Source organism: Petromyzon marinus, chromosome 19, assembly GCF_048934315.1.
Source record: "Petromyzon marinus isolate PM22_M1 ecotype Great Lakes invasive population chromosome 19, UKy_Petmar_22M1.pri1.0, whole genome shotgun sequence".
NCBI lineage: Eukaryota > Metazoa > Chordata > Hyperoartia > Petromyzontiformes > Petromyzontidae > Petromyzon > Petromyzon marinus.
The window spans coordinates 12487115-12514524 of record NC_133685.1 but is presented as its reverse complement, the minus strand read 5'-3'; the positions used below and the strand labels follow the sequence as shown (position 1 = coordinate 12514524).

Genomic DNA, 27410 nt, shown 5'->3' with positions numbered 1-27410 from the left:
AGTTCAATAAATAAAGTTATAATAATAAAAAATAAAACAATTTCAATAACAAAGTAATATGACTTTTCAAATCGCAAAAATAAATAAATTGCGATTTCAAATTGTTTAATCGCTCAGCCCTAGTATCGACCATAACTTCTTCAACCTACGCTGGCCAATGCGGGATTGATGCACAGAGGGGGGATTGATGTCATTACACGGAACGCCACAAATGCACCACAATACTCTGGCTGATTTCCTCCAAGGGGCATAAACCACCATCAGGCGAACTCTGGTCATCCTCGGCGGCGGCTTTTGGCTGAACCGTCGAACAAAGACGATCATCAGATGCGCTTCTGCAGGCCGTCTGGAACGCTCTTCCGATACTGGGAAGCCACTGGAGCTATGCACTTTTAAATCATCCCCATTGAAAACTCACTGATTTAGAACTGCTTTGTGTCGTGCTGTTGCCCCCACCCCCCGTCGCACCTCCGATTAGCACGGTGGGCGACGTACGGCGTGAAAGAAGGTCAGCTTACAGGGTGGTCCAGATGTCCTGGGACCCTCAACGAGTTTAACACGTTGGCTTTTTCGCGACCAATATAATCCATCAAAGGTTTTTTGTTCTTTTGCATATTAATTCCTGTTTTAAATAAACCCTTTCTTATAAAAAAAATATATCTAAAATTAAGTTTTTATAGACTTGAATGGGGGGGGGTGGGAGGTGGTGTCTAGGTCACAAGACATCTGGACCAACATTGACATACAAGGGGATGGTTGGGAGTCCCCACAATCTAGCGGGACGATGCAACTTTGTTGCAAGAGAGAGACGCTGGTGGGGAAGGGGGATGATGCCTCTGCCCCCTAATACAGTGAAGTACCAAAAGGGGCCCAGCCCTAACCGTGCAAAGAATTCAGAGACGTGGCTTCTCCTTCTCTCCGGTTTCCCATCAGTCCCGCCCATGACCAACCCTCCTCCTCCTCATCATCATCCCCTCCCTCGTTTCTCTTCCCCTCCATCCCCTCCAGCGCCGACGCCTTCGCTCCCTCTCGAGAAAACCACGACACCGAGCGGCCAGCAAAAAAAACAACGCAGAAAAAACCCCGCAAACCTCTCAACTGAGGAAGAGGAGGAGGAGAGCGAACGTTTTACATTGTTTGAGTTGCCTCCAAATAAAGTGTTTCACGGTTAAATCAAATACAAGTTTGTTTTAGAATTAAAGTTGGGTTGCTTTTGAGTAGAGGGGTGTGTGTGTGTGAAAGTTCAACAACCACTCCAAGCGCGTTACCGCTAAATCTCAAAATCCGTTCGGCAGAGTTAGCGGGCGGGGTTCCATTTCTTCCTCCTCCTCCCTTGGTTGACGAGAAGACAAGACGAGAAGACAAGACGAGAAGACAAGACGACAAGACGATGGCGATCAGCGGCGGATCGACGGTGACGACGGTGACGAAGCTGCTGCTGGTGCTGGTGGTGGCCGTGGTGGTGGTGGCCGTGTCGGGCGCGTTCGGCAGGAAGGCGGCGGCTGAGGTGAAGACGGTCAACTCGGCTGAGGTGGAGGTGAAGACGGTGAACGCGGCTGAGGAGTGTTCCCGCAAGGTGCAGGGCGGTGACTTCGTGCGCTTCCACTACAACGGGACGTTGAAGGGCGGCAAGGCGTTCGACTCCAGGTAAGACGATCATCTCTCAATCACCACCCAACCAACAACAACCACAACCAACCACAACTACCACCAACAACCACAACTACCAACCACAACCACCAACCACAACCACCAACCACAACCACCAACAACAACCACCAACAACCACCACTAAAAACCAACCACCACCACCAACAACCACAACCACCAACCACCAACCACAACCACCAACCACAACCACCAACAACAACCACCAACAACCACCACCAAAAACCAACCACCAACAACCACAACCACCACCAACAACCACAACCAACCACCAACAACCACAACTACCACCAACAACCAACCACCACCACCAACAATCCAACCACCAACCACAACCACCACCAGCAACCACAACTACCACCAACAACCAACCACAACAACCACAACCACCACCAACAACCACAACTACCACCAACAACCAACCACAACAACCACAACAACCACAACCAACCACAACCGCCAACAACCACCACCAACAACCACCACCAACAACCACCACCAACAACCACAACCACCACCAACAACCACAACCACCACCAACAACCAACCACCACCAACAACCACAACCACCAACAACCACCAGGCGATGCGGCGCCTTCTCATCACCTCCACAAACTCATCATCACCCCCACAAACTCATCATCACCCCCCACAAACTCATCATCACCCCCCACAAACTCATCATCACCCCCACAAACTCATCATCACCCCCACAAACTCATCATCACCCCCCACAAACTCATCATCAACCCCCACAAACTCATCACCAACCCCCACAAACTCATCATCACCCCCCACAAACTCATCATCACCCCCCACAAACTCATCATCACCCCCACAAACTCATCATCACCCCCACAAACTCATCATCACCCCCCACAAACTCATCATCAACCCCCACAAACTCATCACCAACCCCCACAAACTCATCACCAACCCCCACAAACTCATCATAACCCCCCACAAACTCATCATCAACCCCCACAAACTCATCATCAACCCCCACAAACTCATCATCACCCCCCACAAACTCATCATCAACCCCCACAAACTCATCATCAACCCCGCTCACGGATGAGCCTCCCGCCACCACCACCAAAACGCAGCCTGCTACTCGCATTTTGTTCCATCGTAGAGTTTAAAGTTACGCGTTAAGTGTCGTCGCTTTATAAATCGTAGAGTTTAAAGTTACGCGTTAATTGCTCTAGATGCGCCGTCATCCAGCAGTGGACAGACAAAATAAGGAATATTAATAGTACCCGTACTATTGTCGGTGTGAGCGATGATGGCACAAGCTGGGAGAGAATATGCACTGATTTAAAAAAAATGGTTAATAATTGTTTGGCTTGAGGGGAAGGTGCATCTAGCAGTGGATCGATGATGGCAAGCAGCCGCTGATGTTCTGCGTGCAGTGACTGTGTACACAATATTCTTGTTGTACTAGTCACATCTGTTCATTGCCCTCACGTCGTGAGACGTCGAACAACTAATACAATAATATGCCTCCTCGCAACTGGTGTGGTTTTTTTTAGGAATGTGTTAGTAGCGTGAAACTTAACAAAAAAATTAAAAATGTTCTTCCCATTGAACCAGAGACGTTTAAGAAGTTTGACGACTCTTAGCGGAGTCGGTGACAGGCAGACGCACACGACATGCGCACTTGCAAAATGTCCTCTCCCTATCTCTCTGTGTCCCCTCTCTCTGTGTGTTATGTCACTCTGTTGTCTCTCTGTGTGGTATGTCTCTCTGTGTGTCCCCTCTCTCTGTGTTATGTCACTCTATGCGTTATGTCTCTGTGTGTTATGTCTCTGTGTGTTATGTCTCTGTGTGTTATGTCACTCTGTTATGTCTCTGTGTTATGTCTCTCTGTGTGTCCCCTCTCTCTGTGGTATGTTACTCTGTGTTATGTCTCTCTTTGTGTTATGTCACTCTGTTATGTCTCTCTTTGTGTTATGTCACTCTGTTATGTCACTGTTATGTCACTCTGTGTCCCCTCTCTCTTTGTTGTGTCACTGTGTTATGTCTATCTCTATGTTATAGCTCTCTGTTATGTCACTGTTATGTCACTCTGTGTTATGTCTGTGTGTTATGTCACTCTGTGTTATGTCACTCTGTGTTATGTCACTGTGTTATGTCACTGTGTTATGTCACTGTGTTATGTCACTGTGTTATGTCCGTGTGTTATGTCACTGTGTTATGTCACTGTGTTATGTCACTGTGTTATGTCCGTGTGTTATGCCACTGTGTTATGTCACTGTGTTATGTCACTGTGTTATGTCTCTGTGTTATGCCTCTGTGTTGTGTCTGTGTGTTATGTCACTGTGTTATGTCACTGTGTTATGTCACTCTGTGTTATGTCACTCTGTGTTATGTCACTCTCTGTGTTATGTCTCCGTGTGATGTGTCTCTGTGTTATGTGCCTCTGTGTTACGTGACTATGTTATGTCCCTCTGTGTTATGTCTCTCTGTTATGTCACTCTGTGTCCCCTCTCTGTTATGTCACTCTGTGTTATGTCTCTGTGTTATGTCTCTCTGTGTTATGTCTCTTATGTCTCTGTGTTATGTCTCTCTGTGTTGTCTTTCTGTGTCCCCTCTCTCTGTGTTATGTCACTCTGTGTTATGTCTCTCTCTGTGTTGTCTCTGCGTTATGTCTCTGTGTTATGTACTCTCTCTGTGTTATGTCACTCTCTGTGTTATGTCTCTCTGTGTCCCTCTCTGTGTGTTATGTCTCTGTGTGTTATGTCTCTCTATGTGCCCCCTCTCTGTGTGTTATGTCACTCTCTGTGTGTGTGAGAGAGATGTGTGTGAGAGATGTGAGTGGCCGGGGAGCGGTGGCGTAGTGGTTAGCGCTACGAACCCGGCGACCCCGAGTTCCATTCCCGATTATTTGAACCGGCTCTGGGCTTCCCCTAGGTCGACTCGGCCTCGAATGAGCACCTGGTGCGGTGTTGTTGTAAACGTCGCCACGAGGGAGACAAAGGCGGTCGGGCGTGGTGGTGCTGCCCCCCCCCCCTCTTGCCCCGTGTCCGACCTTCAGCACTTGCCCCTACAGTATGTTAAGAGGCTACCCGGGGGATCTTTGTCTTTTGGCCGGGCTAGAACCCACACAGAGTAAATCCTTCGGACCACCGTGGTGAAGTATGGTCAAACAACGCCCCCGGCGAGATTGGAGGCCCTTAATCCAGCCAGCAGTGGATTCAATTGTTATTAGTTGCAGAGTTGCTATGTCGGGACGGGATTGTTTATTATCTTGATTCCAACTTGGATCCATTTATAGATACCCTGCTCATGTCTCGTCGGTGAGTTATCCGACTCGCAACCAGCGGGGTATCTATAAACGGATCGCTCGTATTTTAATGTTAATAAAAGGCGTCAGTATTATTCAGTACCGTCAGAGCCTTAAACATGTCACGTGCATACACTATTGACACACGCAGCAGTGTGATCGACAATTTACACATGCTACGTTGTTCGCATATTTCTGCAGTACAGTCGCTGGCAAGAAGTAAAGAAGTACAGTGCACAAAGGAGACACACATCCACCACAATGCAGCTACACACAGCCAGGGGGCCCACCAATCAGCCAAAACTTGCCGCAACAAGCCTCTTCTGAGACTTCCAAACATTCTTCCTCCGAGTCGCGCTTGCAACTTACGTGCCATTGGGGCACGTGACCGCTTCCCTCACCGAAATCTCCCTGCAGTTTGTGTCAACCACTTCCACTCACGTCCCTTCCTTTCCCTGCGTCTTCCAAACTCGAGGCAGCTTTTTTTTAACATCGCCACCCACTCCTCTCCCCTCCGCCCCCCCGGTGTTTGGTGGTGCGTTGATGTTTGTCGCCAACTCCTGCAAGTTGAAATGTCGCCAAACGAACCTCTCAAAAAGTCGCTCGGTGTCGAACATAGCAGACCCCGACATCATCCTTAATACAAACCTGCAATCATGTCACGAGACCATTTACTAAGTATTACACTGATTCAGCATCATTAATGCATATCAGCAATTGCTCCAATATCTCCATAACGCCTTTGTCTCCAGAAAGTTGCCAGTGGGAAATCCAGCTGAATCAATTGCACGGTATTTCTATGTATTGTTGATTACCTTCCGAATAGTGAAACCAGTGTAGATGTTTTTTTTTGTGTTGAGACATACAGTTGGTTAACAAAAGTCTACAGGCCTGGAAGCCGGTGGGAGAAAAGCTTTTTTCTTTTTCAAACTGGAGATACAAAAGAGAGAGAATTGTACATGTCATTACCTATAATGCAACACTGAAAATTGCACAGATACGTTTTTTAAATAGTTATAAATAAAGATCGTTTATATCTATTTGCAAAATTGGGTGCCCTGTCTGCAAGGAAATTGGGCCACGTAGCAGTTTTCTGAGGGCACGGAGTGGGTGGAATATATCACCAACGTGGCAGTAGAAATTGCTGCTTTTCACTGGCCAATCGCTAAGGGCCATCTGGTGGCCTGGAGCGCCCATCCCCACCACTGGGATTCACATGTGGAAGTCACCCCATAGCCCTCCTTTTTTCAGGGGGTCTGACATGCCTGCGGCAGACGACTACATCCCTTGCCAAAAAAGATCCAATGCATAATTCCGTTAAGCAACGCATCTTTGCTTTATTTCATTAATTCACTTAGACGGAAGGAATGTTAGGTTGGAGCTGTGGCACAATGGTTAGCACTCTGCTATGAACTCAGCGAGACAAAGTTTGATTCTGGCCATGGCTATTGTCATAGAATTGTAAGATCAACACCAGGACCACAGTCAGTGGGAAATAACATTTACTAGTTTGTGCTACACCATTTTTTCATGAGGTCAAGATATTGTGCTAATCATTTCATGTCAATCATTATATTTTTCTCTGGATTATTTAACATATTTTTTGTGAACCTCGTGTGTCCTGGTGACATATCAATGCATGGGCATACAGTGAAGCTGCCTAGCAGGGCCGCCAAAATAGTTATTGAAGGCTCTAGGCAAAATGCCAGGTGAGGTCCCCTTCTGCCAAGAAGCAGTAACGCTGTGGTTAGCGCACTGCATTATGAACCCGGTGATCCGAGTTGTATTCTGGGTCACAGCTAGCATCAGTGATTTGTTACATCTGCAGAGGTCATGAACACCACCCTCCCTTCACTTACACAGAATGATGAAATTTTGTCGAACTGAGCCCTCGTGAAATAAATGGCATCTGCACGCCTTCATGATGTAGCAGTGAATTGTCAAATGGCTGTAAAGCGTGTATTTTTTTGTTAAAATGCCGAGGTCTGTAATCAATGAATTCACACATGTTTGTCATTTCGCCTTTGCACCACAGTCTTCCTTGTAAAATATGCTTTTAAATTATTTCTCATGTAGTTATAAATACACAAATCTTTATTAAAATCCTTTACTGTTTCACCCATGCGCAAAAACATCTACAGTATTTACCTGGATATATGCGAATCATAGCTTTGGAGATGTCTTTTGCACCATAGCTGTAAATACATGAAGGCTGCCACGGACAGAAAGGGCTCAAATGTGTACTACTTTTAGTTTTCGAATTGAAAGTGGAATCATTGGCAAAAGTCTTTCATTCTAACAATAGTGGTATGATTATAGTAATGATGATGAAAACAAACATTCCATAAAATAGAAAGGAGTACAGCATGAAGGTAATTTAACAAAATCGTCATTCACCACTCTGTCAGTAGGCGTCTCAAGGGAGCATTCATTCGTTTTAATGTTTTTTTGGCCACTCTCCAGGGCAGGTCACTCTTTCTCAAACACCGCACGTGCATTTTGCAAAGGAGACATTTCGGTGATTTTTATTTTATACATTGCTTATCTTTGCACTCATTACGGTTTCTTCAGCCATACGCGGAATGTTGGACAGACGTATTTGGATAAATCAGCAGCGGCGTAGTGCTCTCAAAGGAACACTTTAACTCAATAAGATATTTTGTTTTTTTTTGCTCCTGCTATCTTGTGCAGCTACGATAAGGGCTCCACCTACAACATGTTTGTGGGAAAGAAGCTGATGGTGGCCGGCATGGATCAGGGTCTGCTGGGCATGTGCGTCAACGAGCTGCGGACCATCCGTGTCCCTGCGGCGCTCGGCTACGGCAAGGAGGGCCTCGGTACGAGCCACTCGCACGCAACACTCGGGCAAACACCGTCTCGGTGCACCACTGCGGCGGCCTTTCGCGGTTGTGCTGCATAGTGGACATGCGGGCGAGCGCTTTGGATCTCCCTCCTCTCTTTCTCTCCGTCTCTCACATGTGCAGGCGACTCGATCCCAGCCAATGCGGAGCTGTTCTTCTCCGTGCTGCTCGTGGATGTGTGGAATCCCGAGGACAAGGTGGCCGTGCACACGTACTCCCTGCCCGAACCATGCGAGCGCAAGGTGCAGTCCACCGACTACGTGCGCTACCACTACAATGGCACACTGCTCGACGGCACACCCTTCGACTCCAGGTAAGGGAGAGGATTTAACGTTTTGCATTTGCGGTGCGCCTTCGAGAGTGCCTCGCATCATATTTCATCTCAAATAATTCCAACACCCTTCTGCAGTGTAGTCAAAGGGACAGCAGTGGCAGCTGGCCCTGTAAAGAATGAAGTGTACTTTGGTGTACCAGATAAAGTGAAATACCAAAATGTAAGATTATGGTTTTTGTACAGTCATCGGTGACCGAGTTGAAACTATCAACTTGCTATAGTTGAGAAACCCCGTTTAACCACAAGTGGCTGATACCTGGATTCAAACTCAGGTTCCCAGTACTGCCAGCTCAGTACTCTGACCTCTGACCCTAAAGCACCCAGCTACCTGCTGCACTTCTGTTTTCTCTCGCATGCATCTTTCTGTGATTAAAATATACAAGGGTCGATTTAACTCCCAAAAAGATGTTACTGTTTTACTTTTGTTAGCTAAAGTGTTTAATTAAATGCCACTCGACCAAGACCTCACCTTTAAATAGAGTAAATGTATAATTAGCATTTTTTAGGATGAAGCAACTGTATTAAAGAAATTGCACATGGATGGCACGAAGATTATTTCATCCTTTGCCAAACATCATCACGAGCCATGTCAATCCACTGCTGGATAAAGACGTCAAGTTGCCGGCCACTTTTCACAACCTTGTGCTGTAATAATCCACCAAGCACCTGTATCTGAGTTCATTTCGCTCCAACTCGTCGGTTGATGTACCCTTGAATGCATTGCATTCCTTGGCTACCAATTTTCATTATTGAGATATAACAACACTGAAAAGGTGTGCTTAAAGTCAGGAGGAAGGCACAACTCCCATCATGCTTTGCATGCATGTGATGTGACCAACTCACAGCTTTTAACAATGTTCTGAACCTTGTCTACGTCTATGGATATAGACAAGGTTCAGCAATCATCATCAGGTGTGAAAACCACAACAAGAAAATTAGAAAAAAGTGGCGGGTTTTTTTTTCAAATTTTCTTGTAGTTTTCACACCTGATGATGATTGCTTGTGTTGCAGTCGAAACGTCGTGAGAATTTTATTGTTTTATATATTTTTATTATTTTATTGTTTCCCTTCTACGTGACTTTACCGAAAGAACCAAGAATATGAATCCCTGCAGTCACGAAAGCTTTAAATCAAAATCCAATCCCACTTGTCGCGCTGTGCCTTCTACAGTTACACCCGCAAGTCGACGTACAACACGTACGTGGGCATGGGCTGGCTCATCGCGGGCATGGACCAGGGCCTGCTGGGCATGTGCGTTAACGAGAGGCGGTTTGTTACCATCCCGCCTCAACTGGGCTACGGAGAGTCTGGATACGGTGAGCGTATGGCCCCTACCGTCTCATTGTGTGTGTGTATTACAGTTTGGGGAGTGGTCGAGTAGTGGGTTAGCGCACTGTGTTGCAAACCCGGTGAGCCGAGTTCAATTCTCACTCTTGACCAATAACAGTGGCGAATATTTGAACCGGTTCTGGGCTTCCTTTAGGTCAACTCGGACTTAAATAAATACCTGGTGCGGTGTGTGAACATCAGCACTGGGGAAACTTAGGTGGCCGACAGTGGTGTTGGCCACCCACCCCCTCGTGTGCCGTGCCAGCCTTCAGAGGTGCTCGCTAACAGCACTTGCCGCAGCAATCTGTTCAAGGCTATGTGGGGGGATCTTTTTCTTAATTTTATTTCGGTACACATGCGCCCTCTATAGCTCTATGGTGTGTTTTTGGGTTGTACCACATGTTGTCTAACATGATGTCTGACGTTTAGTGCGTGTCATGGGGATTATTTGACCATACTTCACACTGGTCAGTGCAGGTTGGTGAAGGTTGGGGAGCACAGACGTTGGGATGTAGCACAGTACAACAGTGGAAATTGCTGCACTGCCCTCTGCTCACAATGTATCCTCGCAGCAGCCTGTGTCACGCATGGCGATCGCCCATCACCTGGATTGTGCCTGATCTCATCAGATCTCGGAAAAGGCAAATAAGAAAGAAACTCGACACATTTGTCAGTAACACGAGTAGATGACATTTCGAGCAATAGCCCTTCATTGCATATAAACAGAGAGGCGTTGCGTTTGCATCATGCGGTCTCGAAAAGAAGCTCAGTAGAGTTGAACCACACAGAGGATTGACAAAACAGCTATACATCTACATGTCCTCCTGTGTTGTGCACGCTTATGCTGACCACGGGGTGAGAATGCCAACTCTACGCTGGCGGCGTTTCTGCCCGTAATCCTTGTGCTGCGTTTTGTGCGTCTCGTCTCCTTACTGCGGCGTCACGCGCACAGACCCCGTGATCCCGGCGCAGGCCAGCCTCGTGTTCGACGTCCTCCTGCTGGACCTGCACAACCCAAACGACCGGGTGGACATTAAGACGTACCTCCTGCCCGAGAACTGCACCCGTAAGACCAAGTCGAGTGACTACGTGCGCTACCACTACAACGGAACCCTGCTCGACGGGACCCCATTCGACTCCAGGTGCGACCTTCGTCACAGTGTTCGCAGTGCCACTCAGGATGTCCCCCCCCCCCCACCCCAACCATCGCACGCTTTTAGATACGCTTCTGCGGCAGTCTGGAACGCCCTTCCATCCAATAAAGCCACTGGGGCTATGCACTTTTAGAGCATCTAGATTGAAAACTAATTTCTTTAGAACTGCTTTTTGTGTTTAGCTTGTTGTCCTTCCCCCGTACCTCCGATTAGCACGGTTGTCTACACATGGTGCGAAAGAAGTTCAACATACATATGTAACAAATAAAAAAAATGCGCAGTCCTTTATCGAAGGGCATGGCATGCGGCATCAGCCATGGGGGGGTTGTTTGACTATACTTCACTGACACGCTGGTCAGTGCAGCTTGGGGTCTAGAGCGAACCCGGTACCAATTCGGATATCACGTGACAGTCGGGCTTGTAGCTCCATTTCTTAGAGCTGGAATTGAGCCTAATGCTTGCGTTGCAGCCACTCGCGCAACCGGACGTACAACACCTACCTGGGGCTGGGCAATATCATCGCGGGCATGGAGGAGGGGCTGCTGGACATGTGCGTCAACGAGCGCCGCATCGTCACCATCCCGCCCCACCTTGGCTACGGAGAGGGCGGCACAGGTACGACACGCCCATGGAACACAACCTTGCTTCAGCAGCTTCCGTCCAGCGGTACACTCTGTTGGCTAGGGTTTCCGCCATGCGGCAACACTACAATGTACAGTCAGCTCTCGATTAATGATGCAGGGTAATGGTGGGGAGGGATAGCCCGGATACATAAATGTCCCACCCCCTTTTCCACAAACTCCTCCTTAGGATGAGCTGTGTGCCTACTTTTTGCCTGTTGCGTTGGTAGGGAAATTTCAGGCCCGGTTATGACCACATTCTCCTTCATTAATTCCCCTAATTTTCCAGACGATAGGGCTGATATCTCCTATTTCTATCTCGCACCAGCTTCACATTTTACTTGTCGCCATTTTTGTCTGATATCTTTCTTCGCTATGCCAACCCAGCGCATATGTTGCCCTCCTGGACACGCGCGTAGACCCCTGGGCACGCGCGTAGACCTGGGCACGCGCGTAGACCTGAGCACGCGTGTAAACTGCCGGGGCCATCTTTCTTGGATCCTCTCCATCAGTGTCACCACCTCTTGTCCCACTCGTTCTCTTGTTGCTTAATTTCGTATTTTCAGCGGTCTAGACAAACACGCTCATTTCTGCACTTGCTAATGTTTATCGGTTGGATTTCCTCAATGTCATTGCTCTAGTCAAAAACATCGAATTCATCGAAACAACAAGAGGCTTAGCATGCCCCAACTGGTTATCTTAAGCGTCATGTCTGCTTGGGTCTCTGAATCACGCAAGGTTCCATCCCGGGCTCGGCCGTGCTGGTGTTCGACATAAACCTCATCGACTTCCACAACCCCAAGGACGAGGTGCAGACGGACTCTTACTTCCGGCCGGAGGAGTGCTTCCGCAAGTCGCGCAAGGGAGACCTGGTGCAGGTGCACTACAACGGGACCTACATGGACGGCTCACCGCTCGACTCCTCGTGAGGGCACATGCGCGGATACGGGACGATGGGCACGTGGCACCTTTTGGATTAATCCCTAAGTACATGACCGGCCGGGCCTATGACCCAAGTCACCCGGAATGCACCTGGTCTCACCAGATCTCGAAAGCCATGCAGGGTTGAGCCAGGATAGTACTTGAATAGGTGATCACCATGCACAGCAGATTGCTCATGGCTCCTGTGGGGCTTGGTGGTGGTTAGCAGAGGGCAGTGCAGCAAACTCCATCGTCTATGCTCCACACCTTCATCACCCCTCACTGACCAACTCCCCACAGCCTGCAAAGTGTGAGGAGGCCCTCGTCCAGTAGTGGATTGACAAACGGGCTATACATGTCCATATAATATCTCGTGCAGTGTTTGCGTACCAACTCACACCAACCATCGTGGTGAAATACGGTCAACCTCCCACCACTGACGCAGCATGGGGAGGTTCTCATCCAGCAGTGTCTGGACAAGAGCGCGAATGTGATCACACATGCTGAGCACCTGCGTGCGTATTTGCTCTGTTTTCTGCGCACACTCACACACTGTGCCGACGTGTGCGCGTGGGACAGACACAAGTATGGAAAGACGTACGACCTGATACTGGGCAGTGGCCGTGTCGTGCTGGGGCTGGACCAGGCGCTCACGGGAATGTGTGTCGGCGAAAAGCGCTTGGCCATCATCCCTCCGCACCTGGGATATGGCGAGCAGGGCATAGGTGAGCGATTTCAAACCAGTGCCGCACAGATTGGTTTCACCTCTATTTTTTACTCGTTTCCCTACCCACACGCCCCCTCGTGCCACCTTTGCAGGAGTCTTATAACTTTTCTCTTCAACTGCATTTAGCAGCAGGCCACATAATATAACTAGCAATTGCTGGATGGCCATGTGACATCATTCGTCACGTGATGTATTCATGCCATTTTTCTCTGTGTCATTGGCACCGTTATCAGGACCCAGTTATATGTATGTATGTTGAACTTCTTTTGTACCATACGTAGCCAACCGTGCTAATAATTTTATTTGCTCTAGCTGCCCGTGCGTTCGTTTCCTGCGCCTGTATGGGGTGTGTGCCTCTACTTAATGCTCGTTTTCGCGTTTGTCCTGGTGTCTCCTCGCAGATGGCGACGTTCCAGGGAGCGCCGTGCTCGTGTTTGACCTGGAGCTCGTGGCTCTGCAGGAGGGCCTGCCTGAGGGATACCTCTTCATCTGGGACGGGGATGTGCCCAGCAACCTCTTTGAGCTCATGGACAGCAATAAAGATGGCCATGTCAATTTGGAGGAGGTGAGATACAATCACACGCAGGTCGGCATAGCGGAGGAGAGAGCTCGTTAATTAGAGGTGTAATGATTGACCACTCCGCACTTCTCTCCAACCCTGTGGATTTAGATAAACCATCGTGATTTGGGGTTGCAATTTGATCGAAGAATCGGTTGTTATTTTTTTACAATGTTGTGAATGGGGGGGGGGGGAGGGGCATGACCGAGTCAATGTTAATGTTAAACACATTTGAAATGCTAAACATAATTCGTAACTATATGGTCTGCTTTTTTGCATCATGCATTCTCCTCTCGTGTTCACCCCCTATGCATGTAAGGAACGGCTGCACTGCCTGTTGCTTAATGGAACAAGAATTAAGAAGGGAGGCTGAGCTTTCGGCAGGAGGGAGAGCTGTAACCCCCTCTTAACCTCTAACCTCCTCCCTTTGTGTCGTCTCTCGTATGCGCAGTTCACCGTCTACCTCAAGGAGGAGGTGGCGGCCGGCAAGGGGCGGCTCGCCCCAGGCTCGGATCCGGACAAGGTCATTGGTGAAATGTTTACTAACCAGGACCGCAACAAGGACGGGCGCATCACGGCGCCGGAATTCAAGCTGAAGGCGGAGGAGGATGCCGAGAACCACGATGAGCTGTGATGAGGCTTGGGAGGAGGAGACTATACGAGCTACGTTGCCTGTATCTCTCCCCAGAAAGCAATGCGATGTTCCCCCCTGTCCCCCCCCCAACCCTCCCTACCCCCCATCCTCCCCACCCTCAGTTATTCCCCCACCCTCTCTCCCTTCCTGGGGTCCCCTCCCGTTTCCCTGCCCTCGCAGTCGTTTGCCCGCCCATTCCAGCCATCCTGCCGCCCTCCCTACGGCTTTGCTGCTCTGGCTGTGCCACCTCCCCCAGCAGCTGTAATCAGTCTGTCCTTCAGCCACACGGAGCCACCGTCGATGTAATTCCGTCTCACTCGAACGTGCCTCTCCTGGCAGAAATAGATGTCGCAAACGGTGGAGCGATCGGTCATTTTAAAAAATGCAAATGGAGATTATGTGCCAAGTATCGACGCAGGCTTTAACCTCCCAATGCCTTTAATATCTGTATTGAGGAGTCCGCGTGGTTAGGAAATGTTAGAGCCTCATAGACGATATTTAAACACGGTTTCAACGGGCGAGGAAGGTGGAGTTGTTGGACATGTTGTGGAAAATTCAAAACCACGTGCGATGTTACCATTTTTTAAAACTATATTTTAATACGGTTTTTTTTGTTTAATATGGTCTTTTAAAAATATGCATCGTTAAAGATGTATTCATGGGTTTTTTTGTTTACATGGGAAGCCTCCTGTGTCCAAATAATATTTCAAAAGGGTTCTGCTGTGGGGAGTTTGTCCAATTTTTTTATTTTTGCATGTGGTGTTATTAGTAGAAGGGGAGAACAATGAAATTCAGCACTGATAATTCAGCAATCTACTTGCTGTACTGCCTCAATCCTGCAGGTGTCTCTCAGACTCCAGCTGTTTTTTTTAATACAAATGCAGTAAAAAAAATTGGCAGAAATGTGAAATGTCAGAATATCAGAATGTCCATGATTATTTTCAGTTAAAAGTCCGGAGCGGAGATGGGCGAATTTGGCCTTTATCCAGCGGTGGATTCAAAATTGCTATGATGAAAGGTGCTGAAACATTAATGGAGTATAAAAAAAATAAGGTGCGGTTTGCGGAGCCTACTTCATGCGTTTGCACGAGTGAAGTTTCTGCCAGTGTTATAAAAAAAAGGTCACAGCTGCTATTTTCTGCAGATGTGTCCATTGTTGTGGCAATCCTGAAGTTGTACCCCTGTGTATAGGTCTGTGTGCTATGCAAATAACTTGCAACATTTCTGTGAAATCCGAGTGTCGTTTGGGTTTCAGGTAGCAATGCGCAGCTTTATGCCCACATTTGATGGGCACTCTTTTAAGTGTTTTTCTCATTAATTCTGTTATTCTTCAACATTGAACCTTTTTTTATTTCACCAAATTAAAGTGCCTACCCTTGAATAAAACAGTGTATGGTTTTAACGTCCCACACCATTCTGTTGCCTCAAAAGTGTACACCTTCACAAAGTTCCACATTATTTTGCAATGAATTTGCATATTTTAAACAGCGCCACGAGGGCCCAAGTGGTTCTCTGGGAAGGACAACCCTTTCAGTGGTTTTGGCATGGCTATAAGATACATTACTAATGGATTGTATCTGATGTATGCTAATGGTAAACTAAAACTTACTTACCAAGTAAAGCCCACTGAGCTATTAGATCGCTCAAAGTAGCTTTTGGAAATTTACAGTAGCCAAATCCAAATGGCGGTTTCTAAATGGATAACGTTTCATGGCACTCAAGGGAGAGTGCAAACTCTGAAACTCTGAATAGGCAAACCCATGACCTGCACACCAGGCAAGGGAGATAAAATCCCACCACAGCACCGTGTCACTTCATCCTTCGAGCCGCATGTCACTTCGATAACCCGAGCATGTAGTTGTCTACAGCCAGTGCCCGTACTGGACGTCATCAGTTTATTTTGAATACGGTCTTGCCCACTGCAATTGCAACCATTTTAAAATTAACCGACAATTGGCTTTTGGCCCAAACTGTCCAACAATAATTAACAAGTGGCACCTACCAAAAGTTAACTACTTTCCAAGAACGGTTTGCTATATTCTTATATTTTAGGGGCATTTAATGAAATTAAGGTTGGCTTTAGCAGTTATGGTAGCTAAAAGAAACTCTAAAGTTTGAGTTTTTTTCAGCAACTAGGGCACAAAGCGATTGTGCAAAGGGGATGGGGTAATGGGGGGGGGGGGGGGGTATGGGGACAAGTGGTCTTGGAGGGTTATCACACCAAAAAAGGTGAAAACCACTCAGTGGATTAATTATACTTTATTCGCATTCTCCACTGTCTATGCAGCAAGAACACCACAGCCTGCAGAGTCCAGATTATACCGTTACATAAGATCATCTCTTTCTACTGGAACAATTATCCAGCATCACGGAGATCAAAGTTCAATCCTGGGTTTCGGCCACCAATAACTCAACCAGTTTCTCAAATTACAGCAAATATTCGCGCACTCAACCACGATTACATAAAATAACCCCATCGTCTATTTTTTGTACTTAATTCACCCAAAATTCTAACCATTGAAATACACATGCAGCCATATTATACTTGGAACCCTTTGCATGTAAATTGGAGGGAATGTCCCCAGCATGAAGATATTCAACGCCAAGACTTCACAATTGTAATGAGAGCACCATCTCCTGGGCGTTACTTGTTATGCAGTTATGGTTTATCTATGGTAGGGTTTATATCTGGAGCAAAGGTGGAGGGGCGGATCCACCCGGGAAGCCTCTGGAACGTTCCCGAAAGTTCCAGGAGGGGCGTGGCCAGAGGCAGCGCTTAGCCACCGTGGAGCACATTTAAGCAGGGGCCGTAGCAAGGTGCGGGGTCAGTGTTGAAGATCAAGAGGAGCTCCCCGTCGCTGCTGCCCCGCCATCTCCATCGGCCACGTGGCAGCTCGACCTCCAGCCGCTCAGCGCCGTCAGCCAGTGGCGTGTTAGCGAGCGGGTTGAGCGTCACGTGGCACGGGGCAGCGAAGCTGCCTGGGTGGCTTAACATCCGGAGTGAGACAGACAACCAAGCTGTACCGAAGATTTATTAATAAACAACGTAAAGTTCTTACCGTGTCGGAGCCACTTATTACACACTGTCTGGGCTACTCTTGACACCAGATGGGTGCAATAGATTTGGGTTCTAAGTGGAAATCAACGTGCCACAGCCGATTTGGATTGAGGAAAAATGTAAAACGTTGAAACCAGTTGACATGTATATGCACATCACTTATTTGTAAATAACACAATCGACAGTAATCCAGCCAGTGCTCTTTGCACTTTCTTTTATTGATAACAAGTACACCACGAGGCAAATACTGGACCGGTTGGGACTTCAAATTACATGTTTATCTAATACACTGCGTTCGACTTGGAGTAAATACTGCACATCTTTGCCACGTTCGTCCACAGGATTCATTGCTCCTTGTATCCATGTTTGCTGCAGGGTGGATGGCAGGGGAAGAGAGCACATGAACACAAACAACATAAATACATCCTGCACTGTTACTACTGCATTCCTTTGATAAACCTCAGTATAACACCATTAACCATTGGGCTACTTATCGCGATGCCTGGAAACTACGCCATCGGTTATCAGAGTAGACAAGGCCCAAAAATAAACCGCAAAATGTTCCACCCTTGTTACTAATGTTTAACGTAATGTGTCAATTGCTATGTACGAGCCAGATCACGGGGACAGGTGGATGCAATCACACACCCAATGCAAGCATCCTGCATGCTGATTTCCGTATGCAAATGTATGTTGAATCCCTTCTTGAATGCTCCATTCATAGACTGGCTCACCAGCCTGTTTTACTTTGCGTTGGAGGTCCTATCCTGAGGAAAGTCGTGGGAACGTCTCTCCTGTGACTATATTGGCCTGTGGCCATCCCTACCACTCCAAAAAACTCTCCACAACAACCTGCAAGTGTCTTATAGCCACTAGAGAGGAATATTTTCCACGTCTTCTGCCACTACAAAAGCCTCTTAAAAAATCGGTCAACGCACATGTAACTTTTGGCATTTTTATTGGATGCCATGGATGTGTGTTAACGTGTAGTCCCACCAAAGTTATTTTAAAGTCCTATTCAGACCTCGGCAAGGAAAAGGTTCCCCACTCGTGCCTGAGAACACAACTTTTGTCCAATGGCAAACTACTTGGCTGCAGTATTCGAGGCTGCCGATGATTTGTTGGCAAGTGGCGCAACCCAGGGGGGCTATGGCAAGAGCACCCAGCAGCCGAAGACGGCAACAGCGCCCCTGTGCCAATTCCTCTGCCTCCCTCTCTTACACAACTTGCCACGTGGTAGTGCAAGCATGCCTTAGTAGGAGGATTATCACAGACATAAGACGGCATTGCTTTAGTGCAGATCAAACCAAGGCTATTTAGCAGCAAGGGTAGACGAGGACTTGAACGGCGTCACTTACAGGTCATCACAAGCCGCAGGCGAGGGGCAGCCCGTGCCTGTGGAGACGTCCGCTTTCATCTCACCACCTTCTCCTGTTTGGACCAAAAAAGGTTGGAAGATTTTTTTCAAACAAGCCCAGTGCGTCGATCCACTGCTGCACGAGTTGACTCCCAATGCCATTCGGGTCATTTGACTATCCTTCACCATGCTGGTCAGTGAAGTTTGGTTGCATAGATATTCAAAGCATAATACAGCACTAATATTGCACTGTCCTTTGATTATATACCTTAGTGGTATGTTGATTGGAATAACATTTTAAATTTGAAAGCAAGGAGTTAAATGCCATCCCACATTAGCAACAATCAGGTATAGACCAGTTAACAGGAGTGTAAAATAAGTCCCACACTGATGGATTGACCCACAAGAGAACCTATTAAAAATAGCCACTAAGTTGACTGGAACGCACACATTATGAGACCTCCTTTGCCAGTGGCAAGATAGAGTAATAGTTTTTACCCTTTTATCTGGCACCAACACTATTACTATATCTTGCTACTGGCAAAGGAGGTCTCATAATGTAAATGCTTACCGAGCTCTCAATACTCTGATAGTGCGCTGGTTTTGAGTTGTACGCCTTTTTGGCGTCATCTGGTCCAACACCAGTGGAGACTAGGCTCTAAGAAAAGCCGTCTCGGGTGTGGACCAATCAATTTCAAGGACAGTGCATATCATTATCAGAGTGGTCTCTTTTTGTTCGCATTTAGACTGCTTGTGTTGTGGTTATTGCAAACATTCACTTGTATAAAGGTGTCAGTGTTGGTGCCAGATAAAAGGGTAAAAACCTATTACTGGAACTCACACCTTTCAACATATCTCTAGAGGGGGCAATTTAAGTTTGTAGAATACATTGGCGGTCTTAAGAGAACGAATTCAAGGTAAAAATGTGAGCCGAGCACGCTGTAATCAGTGTGCGCATGTCAAGGAATGTACAAGCATCCTGTGTGATGTGCATCGAGACGAGTCCAAGCAAACGGTTCAAAGTTGGAACACCACCTTGCTAGAATTCGTCTAAACGAATGGTTCCTCACTTTTACCACACCCTGTACAAGGCAAAAGCTCCATGCACTGCAATTTCTGACAAACATGGCAAGCCAGGCAGACACGAGTGAGTGGAATGCCATCCCTTGCTTGAGGGCTTGCAAGGAAATGTACCAGTGCTTGAGGATGGAACCAGAAGAGGGAAAGCCTCTGACACCGAAGGCATAGCAATGGGCGACACTTTACCTCCGTACATTACACGGGCGCGCACCGCACAGCGCGGCCATGCCAAGAACTAGAGGTGCCCTCCACAACCCAACGGCACGATTCGCTACATTCCTCCTCGATAGGATACAATAGACTTAGTCCCCATTAACAAAGGCCCTCAACATGCAGGCATTGGTCAACACTCGTAGGTAAAGTGTACTCAGAATGTTCAGCACAGGCTGTGACGGTGGAGCATATTGGCAAACTCTGCAGATGGTAAACTGTCTGTACCAGCAGAGATTCTCTTGCAACTTGAATGGCCATTGTTCGTCATCGTACAACGACCATTTTAAACCTGGAAAACAAAGAGAAAAACAATCAAGTGTTGCAAAAATGTGGGTAAATAAAAATGTGCTTATCAAAATTATCGTTAAAGTCACAAGACCTTTTCAGCAAAGTCCCACATCGTCAATCAACTGGCAAGTATTGTGGTCAACACACTCGGCTCGGTATTGGAAGGTCGAGATTTCCAAAGGCAATTATGTCTAAATACTAAAACATTCATATTACACTGACAGTGGTGTAGAAGCACGAGGAGAATACACTCCCATTGTCAGTAACACTTCAACCATCAACTATGAAGATGCATTATAACCAAAATATAGATATATTGGTATTTTTTATGCAATGGAGTGGGGGCTTTGAAACAGGTCTAGGGCTTGAAAATAAGTCTTTCATAGGTCAATTAAAAGCAGGGTTTGTTTAAAACTCTACTTAGCTTAAAGAAAATGAGTAGCTACTACCATCCACAATATGGGGAGACGCCTTATTTTAAAGCACACACCTGCTATAAAATGCTGTGCAGACAAATAGTTCGACCTATGCCACACTCTGTAAAAGCCAAAAACGCGACCCACAGCAATTGCTGGCCAACATGATGGCAAGCTAGACAGACACGAGTGAGTGGGACGCATCTCTTGCTCGAGGAGCTTGCAAGGAAATGTACCAGTGCTTGAGGATGGAACCAGAAGAGGGAAAGCCTCTGACACCGAAGGCATAGCAATGGGCGACACTTTACCTCCGTACATTACACGGGCGCGCACCGCACAGCGCGATCATGCCAAGAACTGGAGGTGCCCTCCACAACCCAACTACACGACTCGCTACATTTCTCTCAATTCTCCTCCCAGCTCGGATACTATTTTTATTATACCAGGTAAGGCTCACCGAGCTTTATAGCTCTTTTTCAGAAGCTACCCAGCCACAACTGATACCTATACAAAGTGGATTCACAACCTTAAGTCCCATTACCCGAGGTCATGTACGCGCACTCAGAATGTTCAGCACAGGCTTTAACATTCCCAAAACCAACAGGTGGTAAAATGTCCGTACCGGCAGATTTTCTTGCAACTTGAATGACCTCTGTCCATTACCACTCAAGCACCATTTTCATTCTGGAAGATAGAAAAAGAGAGCATAATTCATTGAGGGATTGCCAAATACAGCCAAGTAACATATTATGAGTCCATGAATACACGACCAAGTCAAAAGACCTTTTCAGAAACGTTCTGCATCGCAATTCAAACCAAGTGGCAGTGGTCAACGCACTGGACTCGCCATTGGATTGCCGTAATTGGAAATATCGACCAATGTATAAACAAAATATTATATCCCAAGATTAGTGTTATACAGGCATGAGAATACCCATGATTATCACCTTACCATTATCAACTACACTAAGGGATGGCATAACGGTATACTCAAAATTGATATATTGGTAGTTTAATTTAACTGGCAAAATGGACTTATGCACCATCTTTTTAAAGCCCAGCTAAAAGCAGCGTTTTTTTACATCCGTTATTAACTTGCACAACAAAGCAACATAGGCCATACGAAACAAGACGATGAAGGAGCAATACTTCTATTAACATGTTGAAGAGGACACCAGAAGCCTTAGGTGGGGATGCCTCTCCTCAGAGAAAAGCAGTGAAATCACACGTACAGCGACAATTGAAGTCCCTTCCACGGGTCCACACAGAAAGACTCTGTGGGGCCCGTGTACAAGGACAACCTGCACCGTGCGCTCAGACCAAATGCCTTGTGCAATCACATCACAGGAGAGGCAGTTTGCCCATGGCTCTCGATAGCACTGTAGCTTCTCACCACACTACAAAAGCTGGCTTCATCTAATACGCGAGCGTGTATTACCGCGATGGTTTTTGTCTCGAAAATTGTGTTTAGACTTACCACGTCACTGTACGGTTGGTCCACAAACCCAGGATGCGATCCATTACATCACCTCACCCAGGACAGCGTAACACCCACTGAAAATGAGACGCCACAATTACTCAAGCTACAAAATACAGCAAAAGCAACACACTAGTGGTCTAAAGCAGTGAACTATTTGTCTTTTGATAATAGTTTTTTACCCTTTTATCTGGCAGCAAAGCCGACACCTTTTTACAAGGGATCATGTTTACATTAACCACAATACTTGCGGTCAAAATGCAAACAAAAAACAGCACTCTGATAATGTGGCATTGTCCTTGAAATTGATTGGTCCACACCAGAGAGCTTTTGTTAGAGCCCAGTCTCATATGGTGTCGGACCAGATAACGCTGTGTCGGGTGGTGGAGGGCTTACGACACATTTATAAACGCGATCCAACCCTCAAGGGAAATGTTGCAGGACAATAAAGATACTTTTACTACGCAGAAGTAGACCTATTCATTTTAGGATGTTCAGGTTGTAGTACACGGTTTGTTTTGGCATGTTCTGGGAGCTTCTTCAGGAATTGAACATTAAATTATACATTAGGCAACATTGTTTTATAAAGACGTTCCTAACACTCGGGCCAAAACGTCAGACATAACACAAAAACACATTGGAGAGCTATACATACTCCAACCACAAAAACCTGTGGTTGCATTGAAAATCTTGCACGATGAAATGTAACAAAGAAAATCCAAGCAATGTGCCAGTGCATGAGGATGGAACCAGAAGATGGACACTCGCTGGCACCGAAGGCATAACTCTGGCAGTTGCTCTGCCTCCTCACATACCACAAATGCGCACCGCACAGCACACTCATGCCAAGAACTGGAGGTGAACGCACTACACTTTTCATTCACGCCAAAAACCTAACATCAGCTGAAAATGCAACCGTCCATCTTGCTTCAAGTTTTGCTTTGCATGACCCAAATTCCCACTCTGGCCCCAACTGTGTGGGGTAGCTGCTACTTATTACGGTTTCGTGACGGGAGACTGCGTTACTCCCACTTGAGCGTAGCTTGTGAATTTTAAGCAAGTTATTGTCAGCGGCACACAAAAGTCGTCTTTCTCCGCAACCAACTTTCCTTTCCCTTCCGAGTCACAAAACAAAGCTCGGCCATCAGCTGCTGCACTGCCGGCCGTGCGGGGCCTGGGAGCTCTGGATCCCTGTTTACACTCGAGCACTTTCGGTAGTCAGCATGTCACCGTGGGGCATCTTCCGCCTGACTGTCGACAGGACTCCATACATTTCAGGTGCAGTCTGGTCACTGGCTACCAAGAGGCTTGGCTTTTACAACTGCGTGGGGTTTGGCTTTGGGCTGCAGGGGTCTACGGTGCATTGGGATAACGAAGCTCATGCTTCCTGTGGTAAATGAATGCCTTTCCTCACCGCCCATCAGGTGGCTCGCCATCATGCGTACCACCTCGATCAAGGGCTTGTTGGGTTATCTGCTTGCAGAGCCATGCGTAGAAGTTTAAAATCACCTGCTTCTGGTTGCTCTCCAAGGATCTGCCGCTGGGCAACTTCCGAAAAAACTTCACCAGCGACGGGGGACGGCATCGCGCTGCTGAAGGCATAGCCATTTCACCTGCAACAGCAACGCAATCAAAACAGTACGGTAAATTGCACCGCTATTTTTTTGTAATGCACGCACATTGCAGTTATGCACAGCCATTTTGTGAAGCTACTGGAAGATGAGCGTACCCATGCAATGCATGTTAATAGAGCGTGTAACGTCACCATGCTGATCACTGCGGGTTTGTGACAGTCGAGTACAGCACATTAATTTGCACTGACCTCTGCTGCACACCACGTAATCGTACAGCAGGCAAGATTATGGCCAAAATATTTTTGAAAACATCTACTTGAGACTGATTGTGATATTTTGAGAAATTACGAGGACACTGCATCCACAGCAGTTTTCCTTCAGATTCAACCACTCGGCAAATTGTATATTTGTCATAGCTTGATCAGATCGACACACCAGATTTTATTCTAACAAATATTTGCAATAACTGCAACTCAAGCAGAATTTTTGTCAGTTCACTACCATGTATGTAATGCATCCCGGTTTAAAATATTGCATACCAACGACACCTCTATATCAGCGGGCCACGTGGTTGGCAGCAGAGCACAGTTCAGCAAAACAAAATTTGGGATGGAATTTATGTTGCCAAATCTACTCCCATGCCATTACCAAGTCGCACTGACCAGCATGGTGACGTATGAAAAAACTTCCCCCCCCCCACCATGACCTACAACAGCGTGTGTAGACCCTCATCTCGCAACAGACTGAGAAAGGGCTGGGCATGTACGTGTATTTAAGGTTAAAGAAAGCCATCCGGCTTACAAAATTCCGCCTACCACGAGTTGGATAGCAAAATCACATTTAACGAGATTTCATCAGGGTGGCAGAGGCCCGATGATGCTACGGCCACGTGTCACCTCGCCACAGTGGGAGAGGTTCCAGAAAAGCATGGTCGATTTTAGTGCCGCTACAAGGGATTTATTCAAAAGGTTGCTGTAATTTTCTATACCCCCCCCCCTACTCTCTCCGCCTTTACAAAACCGTAATGGATCAGCCAGGTGAAGAAGCATGGTCATCAATCTTAGGACCTGTATGGCGTGGGGAGCAGCACGTTGACAAATAACTTTAGCCGAACAAGTGCTACTTTATTAAAGATTTGGAGTCGCCGCGTTAGCAGTGGTGCACAAGCAAATAAAAATCGCATTCGTCATAAATAACAATGCCATTAACGTGCTTTGAAGAGCTACCGTCCGAAACGTCGCCCAATTCCATATCTTTCCTGTTCCTGCAGGGTTGACAATGCGTTGGGTTTAAGAACCCAACTTATAGAAAATATATTTTTTAATGCAAGGCACTGCCATCACATCTGCATTAAGGATTGCAGGAACAATGAAGCATCTCCAGGTTACGTTTGCACGTTCAGCCATTCAGCCTTTGTCAATTCATTTGCTGGGATTTGACCATACTTCATCACGCCGGTCAGTGCGGATTTGATTAGAGGCCGGAAGCACATACAGTAAACATGGGAGTGTGAAATATTAATAACCTTATGGTGCTGCACTGCCATCTGTATGCATGTTTCACTTCTTCCGCACCGCACGTCGCCAAGTTTTCCGCCTACCAGGCTCACCATCATCATAATGGTCATGGATTGAGGTAGCCTGCTGAACGCTATCCAGGCCGAATTCCTGCTAAGCTCCCGAGACTCGGCGCAATTCCGTCCGATGCGGCCATTGGCTCAGTTTACATTAGCCCATTTTAACTATTAGGTCTACCAAAAAAAAAGTTACCAATAAACGCATTATCCACAATCTCAGACACTGCATTGAGCATTGCGGCTTTATGAACGCATTAGCCGCCTGTGCGACCACATGCTCAAATCAATCATCGTGTCACATAGCGCCAATCACTTGCACCACCGCCCACGATTACAATTAAAATAAAAAGTAATGGAGACTGCGTACGAGGATGGACGACAACCTCCCGCATCCCATGCGGTGAGAATTTTAGCGAGATGCAGCGAGTAACGAAGCGGATGGATGCGGATTGCAGCAGCGCCGTACCTTGGTGACCAGGGCCTTGAAGTCCCGACCGAGAAGGGCGTGTCAGCCACCCTGCACATTTATATATACACACGCGGCCCGTCATGACGTCATCGTAACGAATGACGTCATTTCCAGTTGAGTCTCGCGACTGAAAATGACGTCAACAAACAAACTTTGTTTTAGCTATAAGAACGTGTCAAAATGTTACTTTATATTTATTTTTAAAAATGTAATTGGGTGGGAAAGTTTACAAAAAATATATCTCCACGTGAGTAATTAGCATTGTGCAGGGTGCTCCAAATGTCTTGTGACCCACAATTAATTGAAACCCTAACATTTATTTCCTGTTTTAAATAAACCTTACAAGGTAATTCGTTTTAGATAATTTAATGGCGGTCACGAGACATCTGCGTCCAGCTTAAACATCGTGACTGTATTTACTGCATATTGTTTAGTGGTTCATCGATTATATTATCTAGGGTAACCTCAGTACGATCCTCTCGCCATCAGTTGCAAATAATATTCGGAGGTGGTCTTTAACTGGAATTATAAACGTTCACTTTTCGTTCTATATATAGCCCCTCTGTATAGCGTAATATGATATACAGGGTGTCTTTCACTTTTTTTAAACACTTATACGAGACTATCGTTTTTAATGGGACAACAAACGAATACACTTTAGCATGGTAACAAATGTATGTTGAGAGCTTCAAAAAGTCAGTCTCCGCTTGTTCGCCATCGTTGTCAACACACGCCTGGCATCTTGTCCAGGTGGTCCCAAAGAGCCCGAGAGACGGCACATTTATTGTGGCGTTGCAAATTCTCGGAAGTTTTAACCTTTTTTTGAAGCATCCTCGAAATTGGAAAAAAACACAAAGATTACATCTTCTTTGGTTCTTTCGGTAAAGTCACACAGAGTGAGAATAAAATGATAAAATAACACAATAAAATTCTCACGACGTTTCGGCCACAACACATTATTTTATTCTCATTCTACGTGACTTTACCGAAAGAACCAAAGAAGATGAATCCTTGCAGTCACGAAAGTTTTAAATCGAAAGGTTACATTGTTGCGTTCACGTTGACATGCAGTTTTTAATTGACAAGTTGTATATTTGGAACTAGTTCATCACAAACTGTTTTCACTCGCAATAAAAAAAACTTTTCTCCCGTGATGCCTCCAATGGTGTTTTTTTTTAAATTAGCGTATAAGTATTTTTGTAAAAATCGTAACATTTATACAAGCACTATTTGCCGTCTGCATTGTGAGTAGACGTCTATTTTGTCCCCTAAATTTGTTTTTATAAATATTTGGTGACAAGGGCCCGGCCGCGTTGCACAAGGGGGTAACGGGGGTGGAGGGGATTGCCCTCTTAAGAGCGTTCCTGTCTCCTATAAAGCAGGGCCATTATTCGAAACGTCTTTTCGCCTTTTAAGGTCACAGTGTTCAGTAACGAATGCGTTGTCGTGCTGTTGAGTGGACGGCCTGCCCTGGTCTCGGACCCACTGGGTCCCCGCTTGACTGTACCCTGAGCCCCACCACGTGTTGGCAATCACCCCGCGCATGCGCAGTGCGCGCGCCATGGATCAAGCAGTCGTGGTTGCGTCATCCTGACAACACGCATGCGCACTGCGCGCACGCCTCCAGTCCCCCCCTTTGCCCCTCCAGTCCCCCCCTTTGCCCCTCCAGCCCCCCCCCCTTGCCCCTCCAGCCCCCCCCCCTTGCCCCTCCAGCCCCCCCCCTTGCCCCTCCAGCCCCCCCCCTTGCCCATCCAGCCCCCCCCCTTGCCCCTCCAGCCCCCCTTGCCCCTCCTCTCCCCCCCTTGCCTA

At 46.9% G+C, this 27410-nt stretch overlaps 1 protein-coding gene, 1 long non-coding RNA gene and 3 other non-coding genes across 5 annotated transcripts; 1 reads left to right on the top strand and 4 right to left on the bottom strand.

The window, feature by feature from the left end:
- Window positions 1-905: 905 nt before the first annotated feature.
- LOC116943830 (peptidyl-prolyl cis-trans isomerase FKBP9-like) lies at window positions 906-15502 on the top strand. The gene is made up of 10 exons (XM_032957067.2): window positions 906-1647; window positions 7646-7791; window positions 7939-8128; window positions 9320-9465; window positions 10431-10620; window positions 11102-11247; window positions 11991-12177; window positions 12753-12898; window positions 13302-13465; window positions 13911-15502. Exons 1-10 carry the CDS (start codon window positions 1391-1393, stop codon window positions 14091-14093), a joined length of 1755 nt encoding a protein of 584 aa, XP_032812958.2. The 5' UTR covers window positions 906-1390; the 3' UTR covers window positions 14094-15502.
- Window positions 15503-17339: 1837 nt separating this feature from the next.
- Window positions 17340-25704, bottom strand: LOC116943831 (uncharacterized). Its single transcript, XR_004403004.2, has 7 exons — window positions 25599-25704; window positions 23492-23595; window positions 21983-22059; window positions 21128-21189; window positions 20027-20090; window positions 18510-18582; window positions 17340-17520 (listed from the first exon to the last, which is right to left on the bottom strand). It is a non-coding gene; the product is annotated as an uncharacterized LOC116943831 (long non-coding RNA).
- LOC116944019 (small nucleolar RNA SNORA57) lies at window positions 19695-19830 on the bottom strand. Its single transcript, XR_004403027.1, has one exon. It is a non-coding gene; the product is annotated as a small nucleolar RNA SNORA57 (small nucleolar RNA).
- On the bottom strand, window positions 20734-20869 carry LOC116944020 (small nucleolar RNA SNORA57). Its single transcript, XR_004403028.1, has one exon. It is a non-coding gene; the product is annotated as a small nucleolar RNA SNORA57 (small nucleolar RNA).
- LOC116944021 (small nucleolar RNA SNORA57) lies at window positions 22706-22841 on the bottom strand. The gene has a single exon (XR_004403029.1). It is a non-coding gene; the product is annotated as a small nucleolar RNA SNORA57 (small nucleolar RNA).
- Window positions 25705-27410: the final 1706 nt, after the last annotated feature.